We start from the raw sequence: 25,779 nt of genomic DNA, 5'->3' as shown, positions 1-25,779 counted from the left end.
ATATATATATATATGTATCTATAAATATATGTACACTAGTGATTAAATAAGAAAATCTTGAAAAGAAATATGACGGGAGGTCAGATGGGATATTGCACAGGAATGAGCAGCAGAAAATTACAGTATTACTCAGACTTTTAATAGTCATATTGTCAGTTTTGGCCGACGGTCATGGGTCACTTCCACTAAAATAGCACGAGACTGGAGTAAAATGTACTTTATTAATGAGAACACATGGTGATACAGCAAAGAATCCAACCCTTCTGAAAAGCAAATGGCTTCCTGTTATACTCTACCTGATTCAGGTGAGCATCTGGAATAGACCAAGTCTGGGGGTCAGCAAACCAAAGGGAAACAAAACCCTCCCCATAAGAAAACCACTACAATATAACCAACACGTTCTCACTCCCAAAGCGTAACATTTTACGCTAGGTGACAAATCGTCACCATATTACGTTTTTGGCTACCCACCACGTTCCTGAATGACGACCTCGGAAAAAAGAGGAAATATGAGAACTGTCTGGACTGAATCTACACATGTTTGCTCTTTTTCTTCAAATCGCTTAGAAACACGCTATTTAACATCATTAAAGTCCTGGATAAGGTCAGGAATAAGGTTATGGTCAGGGCTAGGGATAAGGTTAGGTTTAGGGCTGGAATACAGGGCTGGAACGTCTATTACCGCGGGAGCGTCATTGCACTGGATTCCAGCCATAGCCCGCCGCGTACCATAAGAACGCCGAAGGTCTCCTTTCACGTTCCTCAGGAACGCCGCGGGACGTGACAAAACGTCGACATGTTACGCCTCGGGAGTGAGAACGGGCTGATATAACACATCATAGACATATGAAGATTTGTAACAAGTCCTATAAATAATTCCATAACATATAAACTTCAGTCTCTTCTATATACATTAAAACAGCGGTCCCCAACCTTTTTTGCGCCACGGACCGGTTTATGCCCGACAATATTTTCACGGACCGGCCTTTAAGGTGTCACAGATAAATACAACAAAATAAAACTAGTACCGATACCGGAAAAAAAGAAGATTTATTCATAACACACGTGAAAGACCCAGGAAAACAGAGTTAACGATAAAAACGATAACAAAATAACGATAAAAAACGATAAAAACTCTGAAAACCATACATTTCACACCCGAGCCTCATCTCTCGACCAAACGACGGTCCGTGGCCCGGCGGTTGGGGACCGCTGCATTAAAACACCTTAACCACACAGTTAGGTTTCAGCCCTCGCTGACTCAGAACAAAGTAAGACAATCAGAGTTCGATTGGTTTTTACTTGTGCAGGGGAAGCCTGGTCGGATTCTCAGAGTTGCAAGCTCTACACCCAAACTCAGACAACTCCAACTCCAGCCTCCACTCGCAGCCTTTTATTGAATGAAAACAGTTACACAACCGCCCATTGTAAACCCCATATGTTGTGTGGTAAAAGCTAAGGCACTGTGTGTGTGTGTGTGTGTGTGTGTGTGTGTGTGTGTGTGTGTGTGTGTGTGTGTGTGTGTGAGTGAGAGAGAGTGTATGTGTGTCTGTATACGTGACTTCCTGCTTACAAACGTTTTAACCGCATCTCTAGTCATAAAAGGGTCATCTCCCCTCAACCTCGTATATGGCTTAACCTCTCTAACAGTCCACCATTTACATGGTGAGCCCATAAAGGGCAGGAAGTGAACATTCCTTACCAAATAAGGAAACCAGAATCTTACATAGATTGTGCCTGCAGTTGAAAACTATAGCTAGTAACATCCCCAACATCCTACATGTGGGGGAGGAACAGAAAATATCTGAACATACAGTTCAAGACAAGGTCCAAGCACAATAATGACAACTTTTAACAAAATCACTCCAACACACTCCCCTAGCCTGGCACATTGGTTTTCTCCAGGAGCTCATAAGCAGGTGATTGAGCTGCTTTTACTCTTTACAAAGTGAGTACTGTTAACACTTCTCTTTTTACATATACAACTAATTTAGGTTACAGACAAATGATTAAATGTGAACAGCTCTAACACAGGTTCTTTTCCTGACACAGGTAGGATGGCCAGTCCCCCTGTCTCTTCACCTTTAACGAGTCACTTAAATAACAACCCAAAAAGCCTAATAAAGAATCACAATCAACCAGTGTGTGTTTTTCTTCATGACGGTTTTTAAATACAAATCAGTCAGTCAATTAATAAAAATACAAGTAAGGGTAATGGAACCCCTGGTCTCCATTACACACATAAATACCATAAAGACACTAAGTCGTAGAGCTCTGAACTCCTTGCTTCTATGATATTTACACTTCTTCTTGGCCTTCTCCTTCACTCTGAGTCACTCCAGGATAAACGCATCAGCTCAGACATACAATAATTAAAATATGTGTAGGTGACCGTTTGGCAGAAGACGATGTCGAGGCGGTACTGCAGTGACACGTCCGTGGCTATCGTCGGGGCGGTGTCCTGCATCAGAAGGAAGTCAATAGACTTCTTGGCTTTGTTGCTCATCATGGCGCTGTAGTCCGTGGGCGTGGCCTGCAAAAAGTGTAAATAAACCATCAGAGACCAAACACAAATATGCCTTCCAACCACTAGTTTAGACAACATCTTGCAAAGAGTGTGTATTTCAGAGTGCAGTTGTTTTTAAATTTGACAGAAACAGAAATAAAGACGGAAGAGAAGGACAACAGGGAAAGCAGAAGCACCGACACACTGAAATCTTTTAGGGTCAAGCTCCAGAACTAGCCACAAATCCTGCTGGAAAGAACCTAAAAATACTTAAAAATACTTGCAGAGATCGAATGGAGCCGTTAACTCAAAAGCCTGGTGTCAGGCATGTTCTTTAATAAATAAGAAACGAGCTGATATGTTACAGACCCCAGTCTTTACGTAAAGAAAAAGCTGACATTTAGAGCGGTCTCGCAGCAGATTTTAAAACAGTGACACTGATTTGTGGGGTTTTTGGGCACAAATTTGAACCTTTTTGTTTTATCCATGTCCTTGAACACAGCTCGTGACTTGGGCGCTTTCATATGTACCGATTCATTTAGGTTTGTGCACTGAGGCCAGATTTAGGTATTAAAAACGAGTCAGTCATAACACTTCTTACATTAGTTAAAAAGCTGAGCTTACACTAAACCAACATTTAAATTTCCCCTTGTGGGACTAATAAAGGTATATCATATCATATCATATCATATCATATCATATCATTACTAAAGTATTGCTGCAACATTGTAAAGACAAAGATGACACACAGACCAGACATAAAACACTGAACACTTTTTAAAGACGAGTCATTTAAGAGTATTTTCTCATAGAATAAAGTCAGCTGATATGGTGAAGGAAAAATCTGCTCACGAATCCTCCAACTTCTTAAAAGTAAGGAGTGACCTGAGCTGGAAATCAACATGAGAGGGATGACTCAAGAAGAAGAAGAAGCAACAAGAAAAGAAAAACAGAGTTCAGAGTGTAGTTAAGATATCAAGCTGTATCCACAATGTGTGCCAAGAAACTAAGCTTGTCTGTTGTCATGCTAAAGAAATAAAAAATCTGGAATCAGAAAACAGCCAATAACTGCTGATCAACTCACCCACTCCTCTTCGTGCCAGTCCACGTGCAGTGACGACTGGCTGTTGTGACCGCTGTACTTTGCTCTCAGCGTATCCTTGTCATTGCGGAGCACTACTTGTTCAGACTCAGCGGAAGGAGAAGCTTTGGTTGCGATGTACTCGTACTGCGTTCAGGGCCTAAATAGCTGAAGCTAGCAGCTTGCAGCCGCACACTGCCACCAGCTGACGGGTCTGAAAGGAAGAGGGTATGAATGAAATATGAAGCGTCCCCACGTAACGTCAAACACTTTTAGTACCTTGTCAACCAGACTGGCGAGCGTCCACTCCAGTCCGCTGGCCGATTGGTCTTTGGCAGCTTGAGACAGCCTCTCTGCGTAATAGCTGACCTGAGTCTTCAGCGTGTTGACGTAGGCGATGATCTCTTTGGCTCGGACAGTGTCCTGGGGTATGTGGATGATGACTGAGCTGGAGAGGGCACTACTGCAGGGAACAAAGACACACCGACACATCTGTATCCGAGCTGGGACTGAGGACACTCACCAGCCACTTTATTAGGTACATGTGTTCAAAAGCTTGTGGCAGCAATTTAGTGCATTTAGTCAAATAAAGACAATAGAGTGGCCTGCAGGTGTATATTTTTGTAATGTTTCTGTCTTATGCCTGAAATATGCTTCAGCAGGAAATATACGCTGTAACTGGAAACAACAGCATGATGGACCGGTTTAGTGTTAAGAGGTGTTACATCTGAAGTTAGAACGTAAATTTCCTGCAGAAATCTAAATCAAGCTTCAGAGGTACTGTTCCAAAAATATAGGGAGGGACGTTACCCACCAGATGTAAAAACAAACACTGTCTGCATGCACATGCCTGCTCTCAATGAGCCTAATCGTGGCTTAGAAAAAACAACGAGGAGCCGACTTCGATAAATGCGATACCACTCGCTTCACAAATTCAGACCATCTGTGTACAGTGGCGTGTCAGTCTAAATAGTGTACTTTGGTAGAATTAAAAAAAATAAGTGTAGTGCAGGTCTATGATGATTTTTAGTGCTAGTATCATCTAGTTCTGATTCTGGTTCTGTCTTGGTTAAATCCCAAGTAGTCCTGACTTTGAACTGTTGTAGTCCTGTTTTAATTCTGGATCAGTTCTGGGTCTGGTTGAATTGGGGTTTAGTCCTCATGTCTTGATACAGCCCTGACCTTGTTCTGCCTTGCTGCTTAATTAAAAAAACTAGTTTAAGGTGTCCTGCACATGTGATATATATATTTTTTTGAGCAAAAGTCAAAACAGAGCCAATTAATCTTTCAGTCATTTCTAGCCCCCCCCCCCCCCCCCCCCAAAAAAAAAAAAAATAAATCCCACATGCATACTACTCTTTTGGGCTAAGCCCCTGGCTCCGCCTCTGGTTTACACGAATATGTATTTCGTTTACCGACCTAACAACGTTTTTTTCCCCAGACTTTGGAACGTTCTTATAACTTTAAGATTTGCGGATGGATGAAGCTGCCTTCTTTTGTGCCAATTACTGCCACCGTTTCCCTTTACGATGTGACTCCATGACACGTATGCTTCTGATGATAGTGCTTCTGATGAGTACAGACGCTGAAGGTACGTGGATTATCCTTTATTGCTGTTGCTTTGGTCGAAGGTAGAATAGAAAACGTCTTACATCTCTTATTTTAAATAAGAAGAAAACCCCTTTTTTTTAGTGAGCTGCCCGCGATCACCTTCGTTTTGGTATTTAATTTCTTCACTGTAGGTGATCACTTCGAGTTTCTACGCTAAACATCAATTGTAAATTATTATGTTTTAAAAATGTTTTTAAAAAATGTAAAAGTGTAGGATTGAGAGTCGTGTTTTGTTTTTATAACCCACTCCTGGCTAAGTACTCATCAGTAACTGTTTTTGATATGGGCGAGACGGACGGTTGCCCAGGGCGGCATCACGGGCATCGGCAAAAAAGTTGCTCGTACTCTGCCCCGACATCATGCCAGCGCATTTTGAGGATGGCATAGACACTGATCGGTGTTCTTACGGCCATTTGCTGGGAATAAGGGCGCCCTCCGTTTGCGAGGCGCGCCCGCTGCTTGCGACACAGGGAGGAGAGGACGGGGATTCTCTGGCTGACTGGAGCAGCATCTAATAACCAACTCGCAAAATAAAACAAAATAAAAACAAAACAACAAACACGAAAACACCAGACATCATGATACAGACTTATAATTTGCACCGATGTTTTTTTTTCGAAATTCTATACGCGAAAAGTGAGCGCGAGAGCCCTCGGTGCGCCTTCTTGCTGCTGTGCTGAAGTCAAAGTAAACTTTATTGTCATCTCCGCTACATACAGTCCAGTATATAGAGAGACGAGACGACGAGGCTTCAGTTACACCAGTGCAAATAAACAAACAATAAATATAAGAAGAGTAAGAAAATAAATATTCACTTTAGGACTCGGGGTAAAGGGATCAATAACAATTTAAAATTTATAATTTACAGTTTGATGATTTAAAGTTTCACACACAACCTGTCGACAGGGGAGGGCTGCTTCCAAATAGAGCACATTTCATTCATAATGGGAGGGAGGTATTATCCATGATTGTCCTTATTTTGCACATCTGCCTCTCAGACACCACCCTTAACCCCCCACCCCCACCCCAACACACACACACACATACATTATTCATTAAATTTTTGTGTGAATGCTCTTTACAGCTCTCCGGGTGATTGGTGGAAATGTGAAAGTGGTTCAAGGAGGTACCGCTATGTTATCGTGTTATGTCATGGATACCAATGATGACCTGACACAGATTACCTGGCAGAGGAGGACGAGAGAAAAACCTCACAATGACAATTTTCTAACTATCCTACCCAGAGATGGACCACAGTTTGTCAGTGAACGTGATGATCGATTTAAATATATTGGGAATTTTAATGACAAAAATGGAACTCTCCAGTTATCCAATGTTGCCCTGAAGGATGAAGGCAGCTACACGTGCATCTTCACCTTGTTTCCCAGTGGAAATCAGAAGACAGAAATACCTCTAAACTTGCTTGGTATACTAAACTTTTGTTTATCTTTATTTTAAAATACTCTTGTGTTTGTATGTGAGAAACAGTTATTGTCACCATCTGTCTTGCATGTTCATTTAAATTAGTGCTGTAACTCTCCTAGTGCCTCCTTTCACAAGCATCAAGGACAATCTTCCCACTTTGGGCACAGAAGAGGTTTTATTTGCTACCTGCACGGCTGCTGGATCGAAGCCTCCTGCAGAGGTGAGGTGGCTCACTGGTGCTTTGGGAGACAAAGTGAGGACGACAACAAATTCCACACAGTATGACAATGGCACGACTACCACAGTCAGCTCTCTGTTTGGTGTTCCTATGAGAGAGATTAACGGTCACCAGGTCCAGTGTGTCATCAGTGGTGACTTCCTGTCTAAAGTTGAAAGTCTGCCCTTCACTATACAGATCTACTGTGAGTATCAGTTGCTGATGTAGTTTATTTATTTATTTTTTTTATCCATGGTTGATGCATTTGTTATATTTTTTCTTGGAAATCTCTGAAAATTAGCCAGTGGACGCATCAGTCGCAATGCATGAACAGACTCAAGCGCAGGACTCTGTTAGTGAAACAGTTGTACAGTTTATTTATAACAGACAGAATACCTACGACACTACTAAGGGACTGATAGATATAATCTGTTGCTGAATTCTGAAAACGCTAAAAGCTTTATGTGTAGTAAAGACAAAACATTCCATGTACCAAACTTTGGTTCGACTCCTTACATAATTAAATAAAACAGAGGCAGTGTTACTTTGATGTTTGACAAAACCCTCAAGGAAATGACTAAAACTAAGAAAGTGGACCTAAATGTTTGTTACTGGAAAGAGGATCAAGTCCTATCCAGATACTTTGTTTTGTTTTTCCTCTTTATTCTCGAGTGTGTGCTTTTTTGTTTTTTTAAATGAATGGGAGTGAAACATCCCAAATCTCATGACTTTGCCTCCTGTTTGTCACATTGTAGCATGTTGTCACAATAGATGGGAAAATTCTTTCTGAAAGACAAAAACATCTAGACTGATTAAAAAAAAGACCATTGTTATTGCTAAAGACTGAATCATGGCCTGAACCACACAACATCAGCCTCAGTCCCAAAAGTTTGTCGAGTTTGGATTCAAGATGTAGGAAACATTGGCGAAACATTATTTTCATGTTATTACTGTGTCCTCAGTTCAGGATTAACACAGCTGTCTTTCTGCTCTTGCAGTCTCTCCCACAGAAGTGAACATCAGAGCAAAATCTGAGGACTCATTTGAGTGTGTGACAGAAGCCAATCCAAGTGCAAATTTTACATGGAGCAGGTAAAGTAGCTTGAATAACAGTTTCAGCTGAAACATTCATTTCATTGGTTCTTTTTGTTTGTCTCAAGTGACCTGTGCTGAGCCATGAAAAAAAAAAGAGCGGTATAGAGTGTTTTTATATGGTTAACAAAGTTTGTGAGGTTTTGTTCATATATAATTTCTCAAATTTCATTCCCAGTAGTCCTATCTGAACTACCATAGCCAGTGGCGTGTCTAGAAAATTTTTGTTGGGGGGGCCAGGTAGGGGCACAGATTTGGAGAAGGGTGGCAGATTTAATTGGCAGATAATGTTTTAAAAAAAAATTCTACCAACCCTTAACCATAATTCAATAATCCTATAAACCTAATAACCAAATGCACTTTTAACTCTTATTAGAATGAGATTTTAACCACTACGGTGCAAAGTTTTTAGATACTGCGTTGATAAAGTACAAGAGATACAATCAGTGCTTTGTCAGTGTTTACTCAGCAGTCAAGGACAGCAATATTTGCATAGTATTTTTACTGACATATAGTGCACATATGTTTTGGGCAAAAACATTTTTGAAAATTAAAATACGAACATTTGTAACAAACAATTGACAAATTAGCCAATGCCAATGCAAAACTTTATCTGCCTGTTAAAAAAAGAAGATAATCTTCTCACAAACTGGTGTTTGATTTTGAAACAGGAAAAAAGTGGGGAAACAACTGAAAAGACTAACATTTGAATGAAACCTGAAAGCAAGTAAATACTTTCTATGCTGCCTTATCGTAAACTTTGGTAATATTGATAAAGAACAACACTGGCTGATGATAAAATACAGTCAGCTGGCATGGTGACACTGCCAGTATTAACCTGCAGGGCTGGACTGGGACAAAAAAATTGGGCATTTTTACTACAGACCGACCCACCAGGTAGTAAAGCCATAAAGACTTTGACTGAAAACAAACCCTGTTGTGACAGTGATGTACAGTCTTGTTGGTATATGTATGATTTCTATACATTTTACGTCAGATAAAAACTTTGGTTGTAAGATTTAGATAATTATTTAATAAAAACTAGGTATTTTAAATGAGAATAAGAAAGAAAAGTATTTCTTTGTGCCCACCTTTCCCTGTTAATGCCCTACCTGGCCCCCTGGCAAAACTTTGCTAGACCCGCCCCTGCACAGTTACCAGCTGTCTGCTACATAAAAAAGGATCCTGGTGTTATTTGTCTCTCAGAAACAGTTCATAACTTCCCTTCAACTCATTCATGTCACCTAAAAGGTAAACCTGTTTCTCCATCACCTGTTCAGCTCTGATGGTTCAGTAAGGACATCTCCTGGTTTCATCTTCATGTTTCCCTCTCACCACATATCTAAACAGACATCATGACCAGCAGCTTTACAGCTGTGGCTCCAGCAAACATCAGCTGATACTAGAAATTAATATTAAATACATTCTAACAACAGCCGATCAAGCTTAAACGTGCTGCTGTTGTTTAGCGCAACATCTGCTGGTTTCCTCTTTCTGGCGCAAAGTGGGCGATAAACAAGAGAGAAAAGCCGATCAGCTGATCATTGATCAGTTTCATGATTGAAGTAGCAACAGGAGAGGGAGGGGGAGAGAATGAGAGAAGAGGCAGCTGTGCAGCATAAAGACAGAATAAATCCAGCTTTGTGTCTTTTTTCCATTCTAGCTAAAGTCCGGGACAAACTGCGTCTCTTCTCAGCTCAATACGAAACGTGTAATATTTTCTCTGAATGAGGGACCATTCCATTTTTTTAAGGAGCCGTTGGCAACTCTACTAACCTTATGAATAAAATAAAGTTCACTATCAGTAACATCATAGCACCCACCCAGCTGTATAGAAACTCCGTCAAACTGGCTAGAACGCAGTATGAGTTATTGCAACTGACAGTAAAAAGTCAGCAACATGAAAATAAACTCCACCTAAACTTGGTTTATATCTGACCCAGATAGACTGCAGGTCATAACTTCTTACCTGAAGTTCAGTTCACCTGACACTCGGACTGGTGGCTGCTTCGGGGCTCTCCTCCTGCCTCCCCTTCCCTCATCCACCTGTTGCCTCTGTGGAAGCCCCGTCATAGCCACCACCAAACAACGGAGTTATTTCTACACATCGACCTGCATCTGGCCAATCCACCACCTCTCATTGTTCATGCCATTACAAAAAAAATAAAAAATAAGTCACTGGGGATATGCCCGGTATGCCCGATGGCCAGTCCAGCTATGTTAACCTGCAACCAAATCTGCAGCTCCATACAGCAATGTTACGACTTAGATTATATCTTATAACTCATAACTCTTATGTTAGCTGCCCTCAGTAGCATACTGTCTGAAATATTCCACAGCTGCAATAATTCTTTAAGTGTTATTTTTTTCCTTGGTATTCTAATTTCACCGAAGTTTACTAAACTCAACAAACTTGATATTACTTACCGGGACATTTATTCTGTCCTCATTTTCTTTCACCGAAAAATTGTTTCCTGCAGTGCCATCTTTCGCGCTTGGCTCTCCTACCTTTGCTAACGTGATGCGCATAGCGCAGAAGCGATGCTGCATTCACTTACACTCGGATATCTGAGCGTCACCGTGAAAACATAATCGGACATTTGATATTTGATTGAATTTTATTGTTTTGCCTTTGGGGTGGCACCTGGGGTGGCCAGTCTGGTTTGGGGGGTGGCCTGTGCCCCCCCAGGCCACCCCGCTGGACACGCCATTGACCATAGCACAGTTGGATGTTGAGTAAAGTCAGTCATATGTTAAAAGAATGAGTGATGACTCATGGTGAGACATCGATCATATGTCTAAACTTCAAATATTTTTACTCCTTGAGTGTTGGTCACATTTTAGTGAAATACGCACATGATTATTATGTAATGGTTCCTCACTCAAACTGGGTCATATGTGACCAAAAGCGTAACATACTGACAATTTGTCACATAGCATAAAATGTTACGCTTTGGGATGAGAACATGTTGGTTCACAACAATCACTACTGGTTTGAGACTCTTTTTCAGTTCTCAGTGGATTTTAATAGTCATTCATTTTTACAATAAAGCCAAGCAGAGCCAACAGAACTTATCACTTTGTTTCTGTACTTCAGCATTACACAAACGGATAATGATCCAGATGAGCTACTACATCACAGACACTCTCGTTAAGTAGATGTTATAATAAATCATGGTTGGTTCCTCACATAACAATGAATAAAACTGAAAGAAATGTTGTAGGCTACTCAAATGGAAAAGCCCACATAGTAAATAAAGTATCAAATTCAGTCATTTGGAAAGATTTCAGTGTCCCGTGACTATTGATGATAATGTTTTTGATGTTTTTTTTATACAGTCCCTTCATCCACTTGTTACTTATTTATTCAACATAAACAAAAATATGTACACTCCTAGCTTCACAGGCAATAATGACTGCTGCCATGCAGTTCTTAAAATGCTTTAATTCTAAGGTATTTGCTGTTACACAGTGGTAACTGTTACAGTTACCACTGGCTCTCAGCGAAGGCGGTCGCACTTTTCTCCTCTCCTCCTTACCCTTATCTTCCCTGCTTAGCCTCTATGTCCTTGTCTTGTCTCGTGTGCATTACTTTCCCTGGAACACTCTCTCACTGTCGTTCTCTAAAACCTAAAGAGAATTATGGATTTGATCAACTGGTCTCTGAATGCTATTGACACCCTTTTCTCAACGAGAAGTCTGGGCTCGGGAGAGCCCGAGTGCCCTGGAGGGACTTTCCCTGCCGGTTACACTATGGACAGGTGGCAGAACTGGAGGGTCATGTGCCTGGCGGGACTGTCGATCGAGGACGCTGAAGATATCTATCTATTCGGAACCGTGATAACAGGGTTCTTGCTGATCGGAGTTGGCTTAGTCCTGGTTTATCGGAGAAATAAGAGAGCGGAACCGGCTGTTCAAACCCCCCCAAGGCTGCCCGCTGGAATCGAAGCGATGGGACGAGGCGCGACCTCTCACAACGAACGTAATATGGTTAACACCTTGGAGACGCTTACAGCTGCTGTGAAGGCTCAAAATAACACCATTAAGCGTATGGGGGGATACATCAGGATCACTGCAGTTGTGAGGTCTCAGAATCAAAAGAATGACAACACCATGGAACAGAAGTTTGATACCATCATGGGGAGGCTCGCGGCTCTCCAACGGGAGATTGAGAGACCAGCGTCAGAGTGTTAAAGAGCAGCCTGAAAATTCTCCTGGGCTGCTCGCATGGAAATTTACAAAATAAATTTAAAAGTAATGTGAAGGTCACTTGCAACAGTTGTTGATTGTTTAACAATAATATACATATATGTGTATATATATATAAAAACACCCAGCACGCCCCTGCGGGCGGTTTATCCTTCAAGCTCGGGTCCTCTACCAGAGGCCTGGGAGCTTGAGGGTCCTGCGCAGTATCTTAGCTGTTCCCAGGACTGCGCTCTTCTGGACAGAGATCTCCGATGTTGTTCCCGGGATCTGCTGGAGCCACTCGCCTAGCTTGGGAGTCACCGCACCTAGTGCTCCGATTACCACGGGGACCACCGTTACCTTCACCCTCCACATCTTCTCGAGCTCTTCTCTGAGCCCTTGGTATTTCTCCAGCTTCTCGTGTTCCTTCTTCCTGATATTGCTGTCATTCGGAACCGCTACATCGATCACTACGGCCGCCTTCTTCTGTTTGTCTACCACCACTATGTCCGGTTGGTTAGCCACCACCATTTTGTCCGTCTGTATCTGGAAGTCCCACAGGATCTTAGCTCGGTCATTCTCCACCACCCTTGGGGGCATCTCCCATTTTGACCTCAGGACTTCCAGGTTGTACTCAGCACAGATGTTCCTGTACACTATGCCGGCCACTTGGTTATGGCGTTCCATGTATGCCTTGCCTGCTACCATCTTGCACCCTGCTGTTATGTGCTGGATTGTCTCTGGGGCATCTTTACTAGAGATGGACCGATCCGATATTACGTATCGGTATCGGTCCGATACTGACCTAAATTACTGGATCGGATATCGGAGAAAAATAAAAAATGTAATCCGATCCATTAAATATCACGAAAGCACCTCACAAAACTTGCAACACACCGTAACTCGCCTCAGAACGTCGGAGCAGTATGCATCACGTGATAGAGCAGCTGTGGCATGCGGGACCTGTCGGTGGTCTGGATAGCATTTGGAGCTTCGCTAGCAACCTGGCATTTCATCTCCGACAAAGTTATCCCCGAGAGAAGTAAAGCAAGCGTGTAAGTCCATCTCTGAATGTTTGTAAAGCATTCCTGCGTTAAGCTTAACGAGCGACTGCCTCTCGCTCTCCGGCTGCTACTTCAATCGTGAAACTGCTAATGATCAGCTGATCGGCTTTTCTGTCGTGAGTCTCTCTTGTTTGTTTTTGGTCCACTTTGCGCCAGAAAGAGCAAACCAGCGGCTGAACAACAGCAGCACGTTTAAGCTTGATAAGCTGTTGTTACAATTTATTTAATATTACTTTCTACACCAGGATCTTTTTCTACGTAGCTGACGGCTGGTAACTGTGCAGGGGCGGATCTAGCAAAGTTTAGCCAGGGGGGCCGATAGGGCATTAACTGGGAAAAGGGGGCACAAAGACATACTTTTCTTTCTTATTCTCATTTAAAATGTCTAGCTTTTAATAAATAATTATCTGACACCCAAAGTTTTAATTTGATGTAAAATGAATAGAAGTCAATTACTGTATATAGTGACTATTAAGTCATATATATATACCCTAGTAAGCTATAGTACTTTTTACTTTGGGAAGGTACCATCTGTGCAGTCTGCAATTTTGTTGAAGAAAGATGTTGAATCTATTTAATATTTCTTGAAAAATAATTGATTTCTGTGCATTTTTTTTCACACTGCATCAAATTAAGGTTGATTACGTCGATTAAGCATCATGAGGTGGAGCGTGAGGGGTGGTTCCCTATTTTTTATTTATTTATTTTTGTTGTTGCTGGGAGTTGGAACCCTATTAGTTAGGTTGCTTAATATTTACGCTAAGTACTCTTTAAAATACCAGAATAGGGAGGATGGTGTAGGTCTAAGTTTATTAGATTGATCAGTATTGCTGAACTATGAAATATTTTTTTTGTATACAGGTATAACAGAATAGCTTTAGTGTAGTTGTTGTTTTAAACTTGAGTATGAACTTGCAGACTTGCAAAATGCAGCAAGATATTTTAAAAAACAGTTTTGTTGATTAAAAAACACTATATCGGATTCATATCGGTATCGGCAGATATCCAAATTTATGATATCGGTATCGGTATCGGACATAAAAAAGTGGTATCGTGCCATCTCTAATCTTTACACAGCCTGCACCTGGGGTCTTGCCTGGTGTGATAGACCCCAGCCTCTATGGATCTTGTGCTCAGAGCTTGTTCTTGTGCTGCCATGATTAGTGCCTCTGTGCTGTCTTTCAGTCCACCTTTGTCCAGCCACTGGTAGGATTTCTGGATATCAGCCACCTCCTCTATCTGCCGGTGGTACATACCGTGCAGGGGCCTGTCCTTCCATGATGGTTCCTCGTCTCCATCCTCTTTCTTGGGTTTCTGCTGCCTGAGGTATTCACTGAGCACTCGGTCAGTTGGGGCCATCTTCCCAATGTATTCTTGGATGTTCCTTGTCTCATCCTGGACTGTGGTGCTGACACTCACCAGTCCCCGGCCCCCTTCCTTCTGCTTAGCGTACAGCCTCAGGGTGCTGGACTTGGGGTGAAACCCTCCATGCATGGTAAGGAGCTTTCTTGTCTTTATGTCAGTGGCTTCTATCTCCTCCTTTGGCCAGCCTATTACCCCAGCAGGGTACCTGATCACGGGCAGGGCGTACGTGTTGATGGCCCAGATCTTGTTCTTACCATTCAGCTGACTCCTCAGGACTTGCCTGACCCTCTGCAGGTACTTGGTGGTTGCAGCTTTTCTAGCGGCCTCTTCATGGTTCCCATTTGCCTGTGGGATCCCCAGGTACTTGTAACTGTCCTCTATGTCTGCAATGTTGCCTTCTGGTAGTTCAATCCCCTCAGTTCTGACTACCTTCCCTCTCTTTGATACCATTCGACTACACTTCTCCAGTCCGAACGACATTCCAATGTCATTGCTGTATAGCCTGGTAGTGTGGATCAGTGAATCGATGTCTCGTTCACTCTTGGCATACAGCTTGATGTCATCCATGTACAGGAGGTGGCTGACAACTGCTCCGTTCCGTAGTTGGAATCCGTAGCCAGTCTTGTTAATGATATATATATATATATATATTAAAACATAAGTAGGTTGAGTTTAGTATAATAAAATTGTAACAGGCCAGTTATAACCTGTCTCGAAGCATATGTACTGTTGTATGGAGACCTGAACACTACTTGCCTTTGTTGTGGTGTTACAATGGTTGTCTGGGAACTCTAGAGAAGGATTATGTAAACCTGTTTCAGCTCAGCAGACAGAAACTGAAAAGACTCCTGAGAGATAATCTGAGTTCCTCTCAGATCCAAAAAACAAAAGGTGATAATGTTGGTGACCCATATGGATGGCGCCGTTGGAGAGATGTGAGATTAGACTAGACTTGTAGTCAAGACCGCCTAATCCGAGACCAAGACAAGACCAAGATCAGAGGGTATCGAGACCAAGACAAGACCAAGACCAAGTTGAGACGAGACCGAGTCGAGACGAGACCAAGACCAAGACCGAGACAAAGAAAGTCTTTAAACTGCAGCCAGATGCTATTCTATATACAGTACATATGCAGGACACCTTAAACTAGTTTTTTAATTAAGCAGCAAGGCAGAACAAAGTCAGGCCTGTATCAAGACACAGGGACTAAACCCCAATTCAACCAGACCCAGAACTGATCCAGTATTAAAACAGGACTACAACAGTAACCAAGACAGAACCAGAATCAGAACTAGATGATAGTAGCACTAAAAATAATCATAGACCTGCACTACACTTATTTTTTAATTCTACCAAAGTACAATATTTAGATTGAGAAAAGTTTATATAATTATTTAGCCTTGTTGTGCAAACAAGCCTGCATAACTTAATAAATATAGAATTTGAAAAGTAACAAATGGTATCCAAAAAGAAACACTAGGTACTAGATACATGTTCTGATGAGTTTTGGCAAAGAACCATTTGACTAACATGTGTGTCTCACCTGCTCTTGTTCCATCTCTCTCCCTCTCTGTTCCTCTCTCTCCCTCTCTGTTCCTCTCTCTCTCCCTCTTTGTGCTGACAATCAAGCCAAACACCAACATCATCAAATATACAGTTGAAATCAGATATTTAAACACTCTTCAGATAAAAACACAAGCACTTTTTTAAATTGTAACATCAAATCAGACTAAATGTTTATTTTTTTAGATTGATAAATATAAAAACATATTTGTTAACTTTAAGAGTAAAGAGAGAAACTATCTGTATTTCTTTATTGCAAATGGCACCAAATTGTATTCAAAATTGAGCCACACTTATGCAGCTCCACAGTTCTTTTCCTGGTGTTTTGGTTGACATCTCTTGATTTTCCCATGTCACAGAAACAGGCTCTGTGTTTTGCCTTATATGCATCCACAGGTGTGCCAGGTGTGTGGAGTTTTCTTATTAATTAACAATAAAGTTAGTGTATATGTGCTCCTACATTTGATGAAAGTGATTAAAATAGACAGCTCCCTCTTTTTATTCTGACATTTAACTAATTCAAAAGATATTTCAACATTTATTTATCTAAAACAAAAGTTTACTCTAAATTGATGTTTAACAGTAAAAAAAAAGTTTTTATGTTTTCTCCATAAAGTGTATGTAAATATCTGGTTTCAACTGTGAATATACTGCTGTGTATTGAAATTCCTCTTGTTTTGCATAGATATACTGAACAACATCCAAAGCATAATATATAAAATAACATCTACCTGAGTTTTTTCTTTGAAAGAAGCTCCTTATGTCCATTGTTGTGTACATCAGTACACAATTGAAACCGATTTAGAGAGTTTGTTTAGCCGTGGAGGGTAAAAACTGAAAATATGAAATGTAAGCTAAGACTCTAAAAAATCAGCATTGCTGTTCGGCTTTTTATTTATCCATTTGTTGATTCACTCGAAGAGCAAGTAACGCAACCAAGTGATCAGTTTGATATCAATCTTTTGTGATACACCGTCATATTTACATTATTAGTTCAGTACGAATGATTTTCTTTGGTACCTGGTCAAACTTAAGCTCTCCTCTGTCTGCAGCAAACTCGCAGGCAGCAGCTTCTCCCCCCTCGCTCACATGGGTGCTGAGCTCAGTCGCCTAGTGCCTGAGCTCGGATCATACCAAAATTAGGGGGAATTTACGACGGTGCGCTCTGTGCTTCGTGTGTTGTTTTTGTTTTATACAGTTGTCAGTCAGGCATCTAAGACCCCATGCTTCTGAAAAAATGACCCGGGCTTAAGCCCAGTAAGCCACCTCCCCGCTCCGCTGATGGTTGACTCCAAATCCCCCGAACACTATGTCGATTTGAGAAGGCAAGACCGAAACAGCGAGACCAAGACCGAGACCAAGACAAAAGTCCGTCGAGACCAAGACGAGATCAAGACCACGTAAAAGTGGTCTCGAGACCAAGACCGGTCTCGAGACATCCAACTCTAGATTAGACTAATAATAAGCAGTCATCCAGTCATACTTGTTCTTTAGAGTAGGTTATAGGATGTATTAACAGTTCATATTTAAATGAAATGAAATGAAATAATGGGTCCTAAAATGATACAGTGTGACTCAGCAGTCCTTCTTGGCTTCTCTGTCTGTAGTTCACTGCTTATCCATTAGATTCTGTCAGTCTGCCCCAGGGCAGCTGTGGCTACAACTGTAGCTTGCCTCCACCAGTGTGTGAATATGTGAGAGTGAATGAATAGTGGTATTGTACAGCGCTTTGAGGTTCTCAAAAAGCGCTATTATTATAGATGTGAGGAATTCCTGGCAAATGCAGTGTTTATGCATTTAAACAGTTAAGTGGTGTTTTATCTTAAGTGGCTCTTAAGATGCATTAATTCATTCTGAGCCTCTTGAGAGAGCAACCCCATTCTGCTCATGTTAGTAATGTAAATTAACAGTGGATTGAGAAGTTTTATCATCTGGCGTCAGAATTTGCTGCTGTTTACAGTAGATGTGTCCTGTTAAATCCTCATATCAATGCTCCACAAAAGATGATAAAAAACATCAAAATCTTGTGAGTTACAAATTGACGTACAGGATGCTAAACAGGGAGTTAGCTGGGCCGCTCTCCAGAGTAGTGTGGTTTGAAATCTTACTAAAATTAAGCTTGTTTTCACACAAAAATAATTGAACATGTTAAGTGGGATGTATTTTTGTATTTAGGTGAAAATTTAAAAAAAATACAAAATCTTGTTGTGGGCAAGAAAAGATCTATTGCAAAGAGCTGATAACCAAAATGTGTTTGACTTTTAGCACAACTCACACTTTTCTGCTCTTTCTGTACATTTCATGTTGAGTCTCATTCATGTTTTTCCAGATCTGGCCAGTCATTGCTGCAGTCTGCTGTCAAAGTAGATGGTGCAAAGCTACAACTGCTGAGCTTGACCTCTGATCTAAATGGCCTCTATCAGTGTGAAGCATCTAACACATATGGAAGTAAACACGGTCAGCTTTATGTGCGTGTGGCATCAGGTGAGGTCAGCTTGGATATCTGTTTCTGATTTTTGGATTTGTGCTTTTGTGGCTGTTGTGTCATTCTGATATTACTCTGTTTTCTTTTCTGTGCACTTCTATGAGGAAAATAATTAGAAACTTGAACATCTAAGCTAAAAGTGAAATGATGGACTCTACCTATGTATGTATTCCACTAATCTTTAGTAAGAAGCTATCTTAAAGAAGTGCTTCCTTTAATCTGTAGCATCATCCTGTGTTATACCAACCATCTGCATGTCCTCCTTCACTACATCCGTGCACCACCTCTGTGGTCTTCTGCTTTTCCTCCTACCTGACAGCTCCATCTTCAGCATCCTTTGTCCAGTATGTCCACTATTCCTGCTCTGCACATGTCCAAACTATCTCAGCCTTGCCTCTCTTTGTCTGCACGCCACTTAATCTGAGCTGCAACTCTGATGTACTCATTTCAAATCACCCGTGACGCTCGTCTCCACACACTCGAACCTCCCTCCCTGCACTCTCTGCTTCATCTCTCTTGTGCACTGTCTGTTGCTTTGGATGGTTGACCCCAGATATTTAAAAGAATTTACCTTCTGTATCTCTGCTCCCTGCATATTCACTGTTACTCTGCATTCACGCACATGTTCTGCTGACTTAAGTTCTTTTCACAATAATCCGATGCACTTCCAGATTCACTAGCTGTTCTTGGTCTCCAGCTTCACACTCAGCTCAACTATAAACCTTTTTCTTTTGCCACCTCTCTCTTTGCTGAATTTCATTGTACAGAGAAATGCTTTTCTTTGTACAATAAACATTTTGAATCTTGAACCCAGAGCCTGTCTTAATTCCACCCTGAATTCTGCACATTTTTTCCTTCTTCAGCTTCCACCGTGTGATCCTTGTCTCTGTTTTCACTCACTTTCTCTACTTGACCTCCAGAGTCATCCAACAGACTACCATGCAATGCTTGGTAGTCAGTGTGTGTGAATGTGAGAGTGAATGAATAGTGGAATTGTAAAAGCGCTTTGGGTTCCTTGAAAAGCGCTATATAAATGCAATCCATTATTATTATTATTATTATTATTATTATCATTATTCCTAGCTGTGCTCCTCCCTGACACTACTTTACAGTCTCCTACATAAAATATAATCCCCCTGTGTGGATCTTCCCCCACTCATAGGTCAGCCTGTGTTCCTCTGTCTTCCAAAAATAAGTGTTCAACACCTTTTCACTGAATCCAGAATCATCTGTCCTCCAATTTTCTCCTTTACTCTCTCTTTACATTGTATTAAACTGCTCTCTTCGTTTGCATATAGTCCCTATATTTAAAGTCTCACCTTCATACCCCTATCTTTGCTTCTCTCTTGCTGACTTCAAATACCCCTACCCCTTGCCACTTTTGCCACTTCTTTTATGGTTGGCCATCAGTATCACAGTTTCTACCAGCATCCTGTTGGCCAAAAGCCAAAAGTCATTGTAAACCCTCATTATAAACACAGCCACCCACTGATCCAGTGTGGAAATCTCATTCTTTGTGAGCCACGTGCTTGACTTCTGTTGGGTGGATTATGTTTCCTTATTGTCTCAGTCTTATGAATTAAGTTTGTAATAAAAAATGAAATGTCATAAAAGTGGGAAAGAACAATCATCTCATTCTCATGTTCTTCATTATTGTGTCCCTGTAGGAGCATGCCCTGCTGCTTGGGTCTTATTTGGTGTTTTGCTTTTCCTGAATGTTGTTGGTGCTGCAGCATGGTACTTTTATAAACGTGGATGTTTTCAAAGGTACTTCATATATTAACTTGCATGTATCTAATATCTAGAATAATATGTAGTACTTCTCATTTTAAAGCTTATGTACCTCTAGAGACCTCTACAGGCTGCCATTAGGAATCAGGATGAAATCCTTGAACACATTGTCAGGCCCTACGCTGGTTTCGTTGATCCTGGTTTCCTCCTCTTGTACAATAATTCCTGACCTTAATAGGCGAGAATATGCAGGCAGATGAAAGAATTGGTACTAATCACCCAAACCTCTTTGATTTTCAGGGTAGCGTTGAATTCAGCCCTCTGTAGGTACAGTAGATCATTTTCATTTCTATTAAACAATGTGGCATCCATTTGTTCCTTACACATTACCCAGTCCATATCAGTATAGATATCCAGATGATTTTTTTTTCCAGTATTACAAGGGGCCAAGTCACATTTTTGTTACATTGAAACTGTCATGTGTGGTACCCTCAGTGGTCCTGAAGAAGCGGTCTTTGGTCCAATAAGAATGCAATTGTGTTAGTCTACCCCAATTGAACCGCATCCTACATGGTGTTTCCTGGCTTTATAAAAGTGAATCCCTGGACAAATATATTGTAACTGAAGACAGATGCAGTAAAAAGACTCACTGCCTGCAAAGTATTCGGCAAAGTATTCAGACTTTATTTATGATTGAAGGTAATACAGAAGTTTTGTTCAAATCCTTCAGTTGCAGCTGAGTCTGCAATTAAATTGTACCTTTATTGTTTTATTTCAAATCTACTGTTCTAGTGTACAGAGGCTAAATTTTAAAAGTTGATTTAATGTCCACAAATTTGCAGCCTCTGTGAATACTGTGTCACTATTTTGTACAGTAGGAGGTCTTTAAACCAACATGGTGGCAAGCAGCATGACACAAAACTTCACCAGAGTGTGAGAAACGAAGATCACGGACCAGAGGAAGAAGACCTACAGAGAGATCAAGAGGTCAGTAACAGTTAATTTGTTCATATACTTTATAGCTCACTTTTGTTTCTCCTACAGTTAAATAGGTCTCTGAAAAAAGTACATTAATTATTTATTTTAATGTTAACTACTGTTGTGCAGTTTACTGGAGACACAATTATAGTTTTAGTTGTGTACAAGGCATTTTATTACATCTATCTTACTTGAAAGAGCTGAGCTACAAGAAAAAAAAACATTTTATTAATGTGTGTGTTAAGTGTTATAGAAGTTTAAATGTTCTTTGTTAAATGATTAAACTGAAAACATGGTTTGATAGAAATAAGTTATCATTAAATTTGGAAAAAACGACATTTATGTTATTTGGAAATTATAAAAAAGATGCCAAAGCAAAGTTATTAGTAAATAATGTCGAATTAGAGCAAGCTTCAGATACAAAATTTCTGGGTGTGATAATAGATAACAAAATTTGCTGGAAACCTCATATAAAGTATGTACAAGCTAAGCTGTCAAGAAGTGTCTCCATACTGAGTAAAGTTAAATATTTTTTGCCTTCCAAATCACTCCGGGTACTTTACTGTTCACTTATATTGCCATATTTGGAATACTGTGCGGAAATTTGGGGAAACACATATAAAACTTCACTTCAACCAATATGTAAAATTAAAAAAAAAGCAATCAGGATAATTAGTAAAGCTGGATATAGAGACCATACTAACACCATGTTTTTGAAATTAAAAATATTGAAGTTTATGGATCTTATAAAATACAAAACGGCAAAAATTATGTATAAAGCTAGATACAATATGTTACCAAGAAATATACAGAGGATGTTCTATGACAGAGAAGGAGACTATGAACTAAGGGGTAAATTGAATCTGAAGATTCTTAAAGCACGGTCAAATATTAAAACCTTTTGCGTAACTATTTATGGAGTAAAACTGTGGAATAGCTTTACTGCAGAATTACAGCAATGCTCAGGAATTGGCAAGTTCATAAAGACACTTCGAAAATTACTCTTGGAAGGATATGATATTGAAAAAGACAATCACCCATTGTATGTATAAATATGTCAACTCGTATTTAAATTATAAATATCGTGCCAGCCTTGTTGATATAAGTTTTCTTGTGTATTGTGTGGAATATGTGATGAGGAGAATTAGGTAAATATGTGGGATTAATAAGATGTTGAGCAGGGGTAGGAGTTAATAAGTATGTGCATACTTCTTCCTACTCCTTTTCAGACCAAACAACTGTTATCTCATGTTAGACGAATGTGTTTTATTTTATTATATTTTTCTTGTTTGTCTGTACAAATACGTGTGTGTGTGTATATCTACACATATATTCATATTCGTAAATGAAAATACATGTAGATGAGTATATATTGGTTTTTTTGTTTGTTTTATTATGTCTGAAATAAATAAAGATACAAATACAAATACAAATCTGCAGACACTGAAAGTATTTGCATTTTCAGTTGAAATTAAATACAGGTCTAAACAAATGCTCCGTATGATCCCTCAGGAATCTCTCTGACAGCAAAGATGAACATTATTTGGACTGAAGGCTCCACCAACATGTCATTTTAAAGTCAGCTGGTAAATAAACAGATGAAGAACAGATGCCCCTGCCTGAACAGGACACCATACGTGACACATGAACCTGCAACAGGGTCTGGACCACAGACAGATTAACTTAAAAGCACGGGGATGTCAGACAAACGCAGGCACATGACCGCAGAAACAAAGGGTAACAAAACAGGGAAACTAGACACAAAAGGAAACTCATATAACTTAACAGCCCAGAGGTAGAAAAAATAAAGGCAGTTGTTAAAGAAAACAAAAGTCACGACTAAAAATCTCTTAAATCCAAAGGAATGAATCACAAGACCATAATAAATTCAAAACTTGGTTGAAGACCCACCATGACACATGCATGTTTTAAGATTGGATTATATGAAAGTCAAACTCAATTCAATTCAGTTCAATTCAATTTTGTTTATAGAGCATACACAGAGCTTGACTTTAGTCTCTTAGTCTTGAGTTTATCTGTATTTCTAGTTCAAGGTGTCTTGTTTGATATTAGGTTTGTCTTTGTGTCATTTGTGTCTTGTCCTCTGCGTCTCGCTGTGAAGTCAGTCTTTTCTCCATGTTTATTTGCCTATCTGTTTCCTCAGTCATGTCTCTCGCTCTCTCTGTCTCTTCACATCTCTGTGTCCGTGTCTCAGCATTTGTGTGTTCCTGTTTACTTTAGTAGTCATCATCTCATGTGCCTCGTGTTCTGCTTTACTTCCCCCATCTCACCATGTCTATGTTTCTCTAGCTGTGTTCCCATGTTCCCTGTGTCCACTTCTCCTAACCACCCTCCTGTGTATATATTGCGTCCGTCTCCCCTTGTCCTTGTTCCGTTATGTTCCAATCGTGATCCTGTTAGTTAGACAGTTTGTATTTAGCTTCCTTTTCATTAAAAGGCTCTCCTTTGGCTGAAACTCCTCTGTTTTGCCTCCATGTCTGCAATCCTGGGCCCTCTTTCACCACAGCAGCAAAACAGAGAGCTGCAGTCTTTTGGAAGATTGAAACAAAAAACACAGGTTTCGGGAACCACTGTCAACAGCTACCACAGGATGGCAGTAATGTTAAGGATGGATTCAGACAGGTGGGGAGCTTTATAGTAACACTGTTCAAGATGAAAGGAGAAAAAATGTTTTACTTTGGTAGGTTTTCATTTATGTTTATTTTTAGACTTGACAAGCCTGCCTTTCTTGTCCTGTATGCCATGTGTTAAATTACAGTGATGTGAAATGATTCATGGTTAATGATAGAAATACAGTGAAATACTTAAATTAAATTACTTAAATTATTTGTTACTTGATTTTATCTAATTGTTGTTTTTTTCCCCACTTGCTTGGTACAACCTTACCCGTAAGGATACAATGTCACATCACTCAGACTTTTACATTTTGTCTTTTTTGCACATTATGCATTTGAAAAGCACCATGACAGTATACAGCCAATGTAAGATAAGATAAGATAAGACCACCAACAGAAGTTACAGAGCGTGAGCAGAATATTATATATACACACACACACACATATATAAATACAGAGACATATATAAATAAAATATACGAAGGGGATAAATAGAATAAATAGGAATAAAAATAAAAATACAAGTGAATTGCACATTTAAAGTATTGAGGTCTATTGCACCATTGACTATTAACAAAAGTATTGCACAGTGAAGTGAAGAGGCACTACAGCTTAGTTGTTCCCCCCTCCTTTGTCCTCCTGTTTCCCCTCCCTCTCCTCTCCCCTCCAGAGAGGAGTTAAACAGTCTGATGGCGTGTGGGACAAAGGAATTTTTAAGTTTGTTGGTTCTTGTCTTTTGTGTTCTTGTCAATGTGTGAATCAGAATCAGAATCAGAATACTTTATTGATCCCTGGGGGAAATTATTTTTTGTTACAGTGCTCCATTTTAAACCAACATTAAGACAAGACAGACAATACGCTAACTAAGAATAGTACAATATATACATATATATACATACATACATACATAAGTCACTTATAAATAAATATTTGGAAAAGAAACATGTGTAGTTGTAGCAGCAAACAGTGTGTTAAGTGGATGCGTTGTACAGGGAGATGGCCACAGGCAGGAATGATTTCCTGTGTCGTTCAGTGGTGCTTTTCGGTAATCTCAGTCTCTCACTGAACGAGCTCCTGTGACTGACCAACATGTCATGGAGTGGGTGGGAGGTGTTATCCAACATTGTCTTTATCTTGGACAGCATCCGCCTCTCCGACACCACCTTGAGGGAGTCCAGCTCCATCCCCACAACATTGCTGGCCTTACGGATCAGTTTATTAAGTCTGTTGGCATCTGCGACCCTCAGCCTGCTCCCCCAGCATGCAACAGCATAGAGGATCGCACTGGCCACAACAGACTCATAGAAAATCCTCAGCATTTTCTGGCAGATGTTGAAGGACCTCAGTCGCCTCAAAAAATAGAGACGACTCTGGCCCTTCCTGTAAAGTGCTGTGGTGTTTTTAGCCCAGTCCAGTTTATTGTCAATGTGTACTCCAAGGTATTTATAGTCCTCCACAATGTCAACACTGACCCCCTGGATTGAAACAGGGGTCAAGTGTTTCCTGGTCTTCCTGAAGTCCACGATCAGTTCCTTGGTCTTTGCCACGTTGAGCTGCAGATGATTCTGCTCACACCACGTGACAAAGGAGTCGACCACAGCCCGGTACTCTGTCTCATCATCCCTGCTGATGCATCCAACCACCGCAGAGTCATCAGAAAACTTCTGAAGATGGCAGGTCTCTGTGCAGTGGCTGAAGTCTGTGGTGTAGAGGGTGAAGAGGAAGGGGGAGAGGACAGTCCCCTGTGGTGCCCCTGTGTTGCTAATCACCTTGTCAGACACACACTGTGGGAGACGTACATATTGTGGTCTTCCTGTCAGGTAATCAACAATCCAGG

General features: G+C 40.5%; 2 protein-coding genes across 8 annotated transcripts; one reads left to right on the top strand and one right to left on the bottom strand.

The window, feature by feature from the left end:
* Nucleotides 1–202: 202 nt before the first annotated feature.
* On the bottom strand, nt 203–10,728 carry LOC309690657 (inositol polyphosphate-4-phosphatase type I A-like). 2 transcript variants are annotated; one of them, XM_082507875.1, is made up of 4 exons: nt 10,360–10,693; nt 3,867–4,050; nt 3,591–3,801; nt 203–2,533 (listed from the first exon to the last, which is right to left on the bottom strand). In XM_082507875.1, exons 1-3 carry the CDS (start codon nt 10,365–10,367, stop codon nt 3,748–3,750), a joined length of 246 nt encoding a protein of 81 aa, XP_082364001.1. In that variant the 5' UTR covers nt 10,368–10,693; the 3' UTR covers nt 203–2,533; nt 3,591–3,747. The 2 variants fall into 2 exon arrangements, 1 of the variants encoding a protein (XP_082364001.1); XR_014271776.1 differs by lacking the exons at nt 203–2,533; nt 3,591–3,801; nt 3,867–4,050 and adding an exon at nt 8,142–9,987 and having other exon boundaries at nt 10,360–10,728.
* Nucleotides 4,966–25,547, top strand: LOC309690648 (nectin-2-like). Of its 6 annotated transcripts, none has more exons than XM_082507846.1 (8): nt 4,966–5,178; nt 6,283–6,624; nt 6,743–7,045; nt 7,839–7,932; nt 18,442–18,596; nt 20,265–20,364; nt 21,204–21,315; nt 23,834–25,547. In XM_082507846.1, exons 1-8 carry the CDS (start codon nt 5,064–5,066, stop codon nt 23,963–23,965), a joined length of 1,353 nt encoding a protein of 450 aa, XP_082363972.1. In that variant the 5' UTR covers nt 4,966–5,063; the 3' UTR covers nt 23,966–25,547. The 6 variants fall into 6 exon arrangements, 5 of the variants coding, with proteins under 5 accessions (XP_082363972.1, XP_082363974.1, XP_082363973.1 ...); XM_082507848.1 differs by having other exon boundaries at nt 22,819–23,947; XM_082507847.1 differs by lacking the exon at nt 23,834–25,547 and having other exon boundaries at nt 21,204–22,617.
* Nucleotides 25,548–25,779: the final 232 nt, after the last annotated feature.

Source organism: Aulonocara stuartgranti, assembly GCF_965226115.1.
Source record: "Aulonocara stuartgranti genome assembly, chromosome: 16".
Classification (NCBI taxonomy): domain Eukaryota; kingdom Metazoa; phylum Chordata; class Actinopteri; order Cichliformes; family Cichlidae; genus Aulonocara; species Aulonocara stuartgranti.
The sequence above is the reverse complement of the archived record's forward strand: the minus strand, read 5'-3'. Positions and strand labels throughout refer to the sequence as shown.

Excerpts from the sequence above, each read along its gene's own strand:
- LOC309690657 (XM_082507875.1), bottom strand. Across the intron at positions 3,802-3,866 it reads TCGCCAGTCTGGTTGACAAG|ACCCGTCAGCTGGTGGCAGT; the intron begins GTACTAAAAGTG and ends TCTTCCTTTCAG.
- LOC309690648 (XM_082507846.1), top strand. The coding sequence starts at position 5,064 with ATGGATGAAGCTGCCTTCTTTTGTGCCAATTACTGCCACCGTTTCCCT. Across the intron at positions 5,179-6,282 it reads GATGAGTACAGACGCTGAAG|CTCTCCGGGTGATTGGTGGA; the intron begins GTACGTGGATTA and ends TGCTCTTTACAG. Across the intron at positions 18,597-20,264 it reads TTATGTGCGTGTGGCATCAG|GAGCATGCCCTGCTGCTTGG; the intron begins GTGAGGTCAGCT and ends GTGTCCCTGTAG.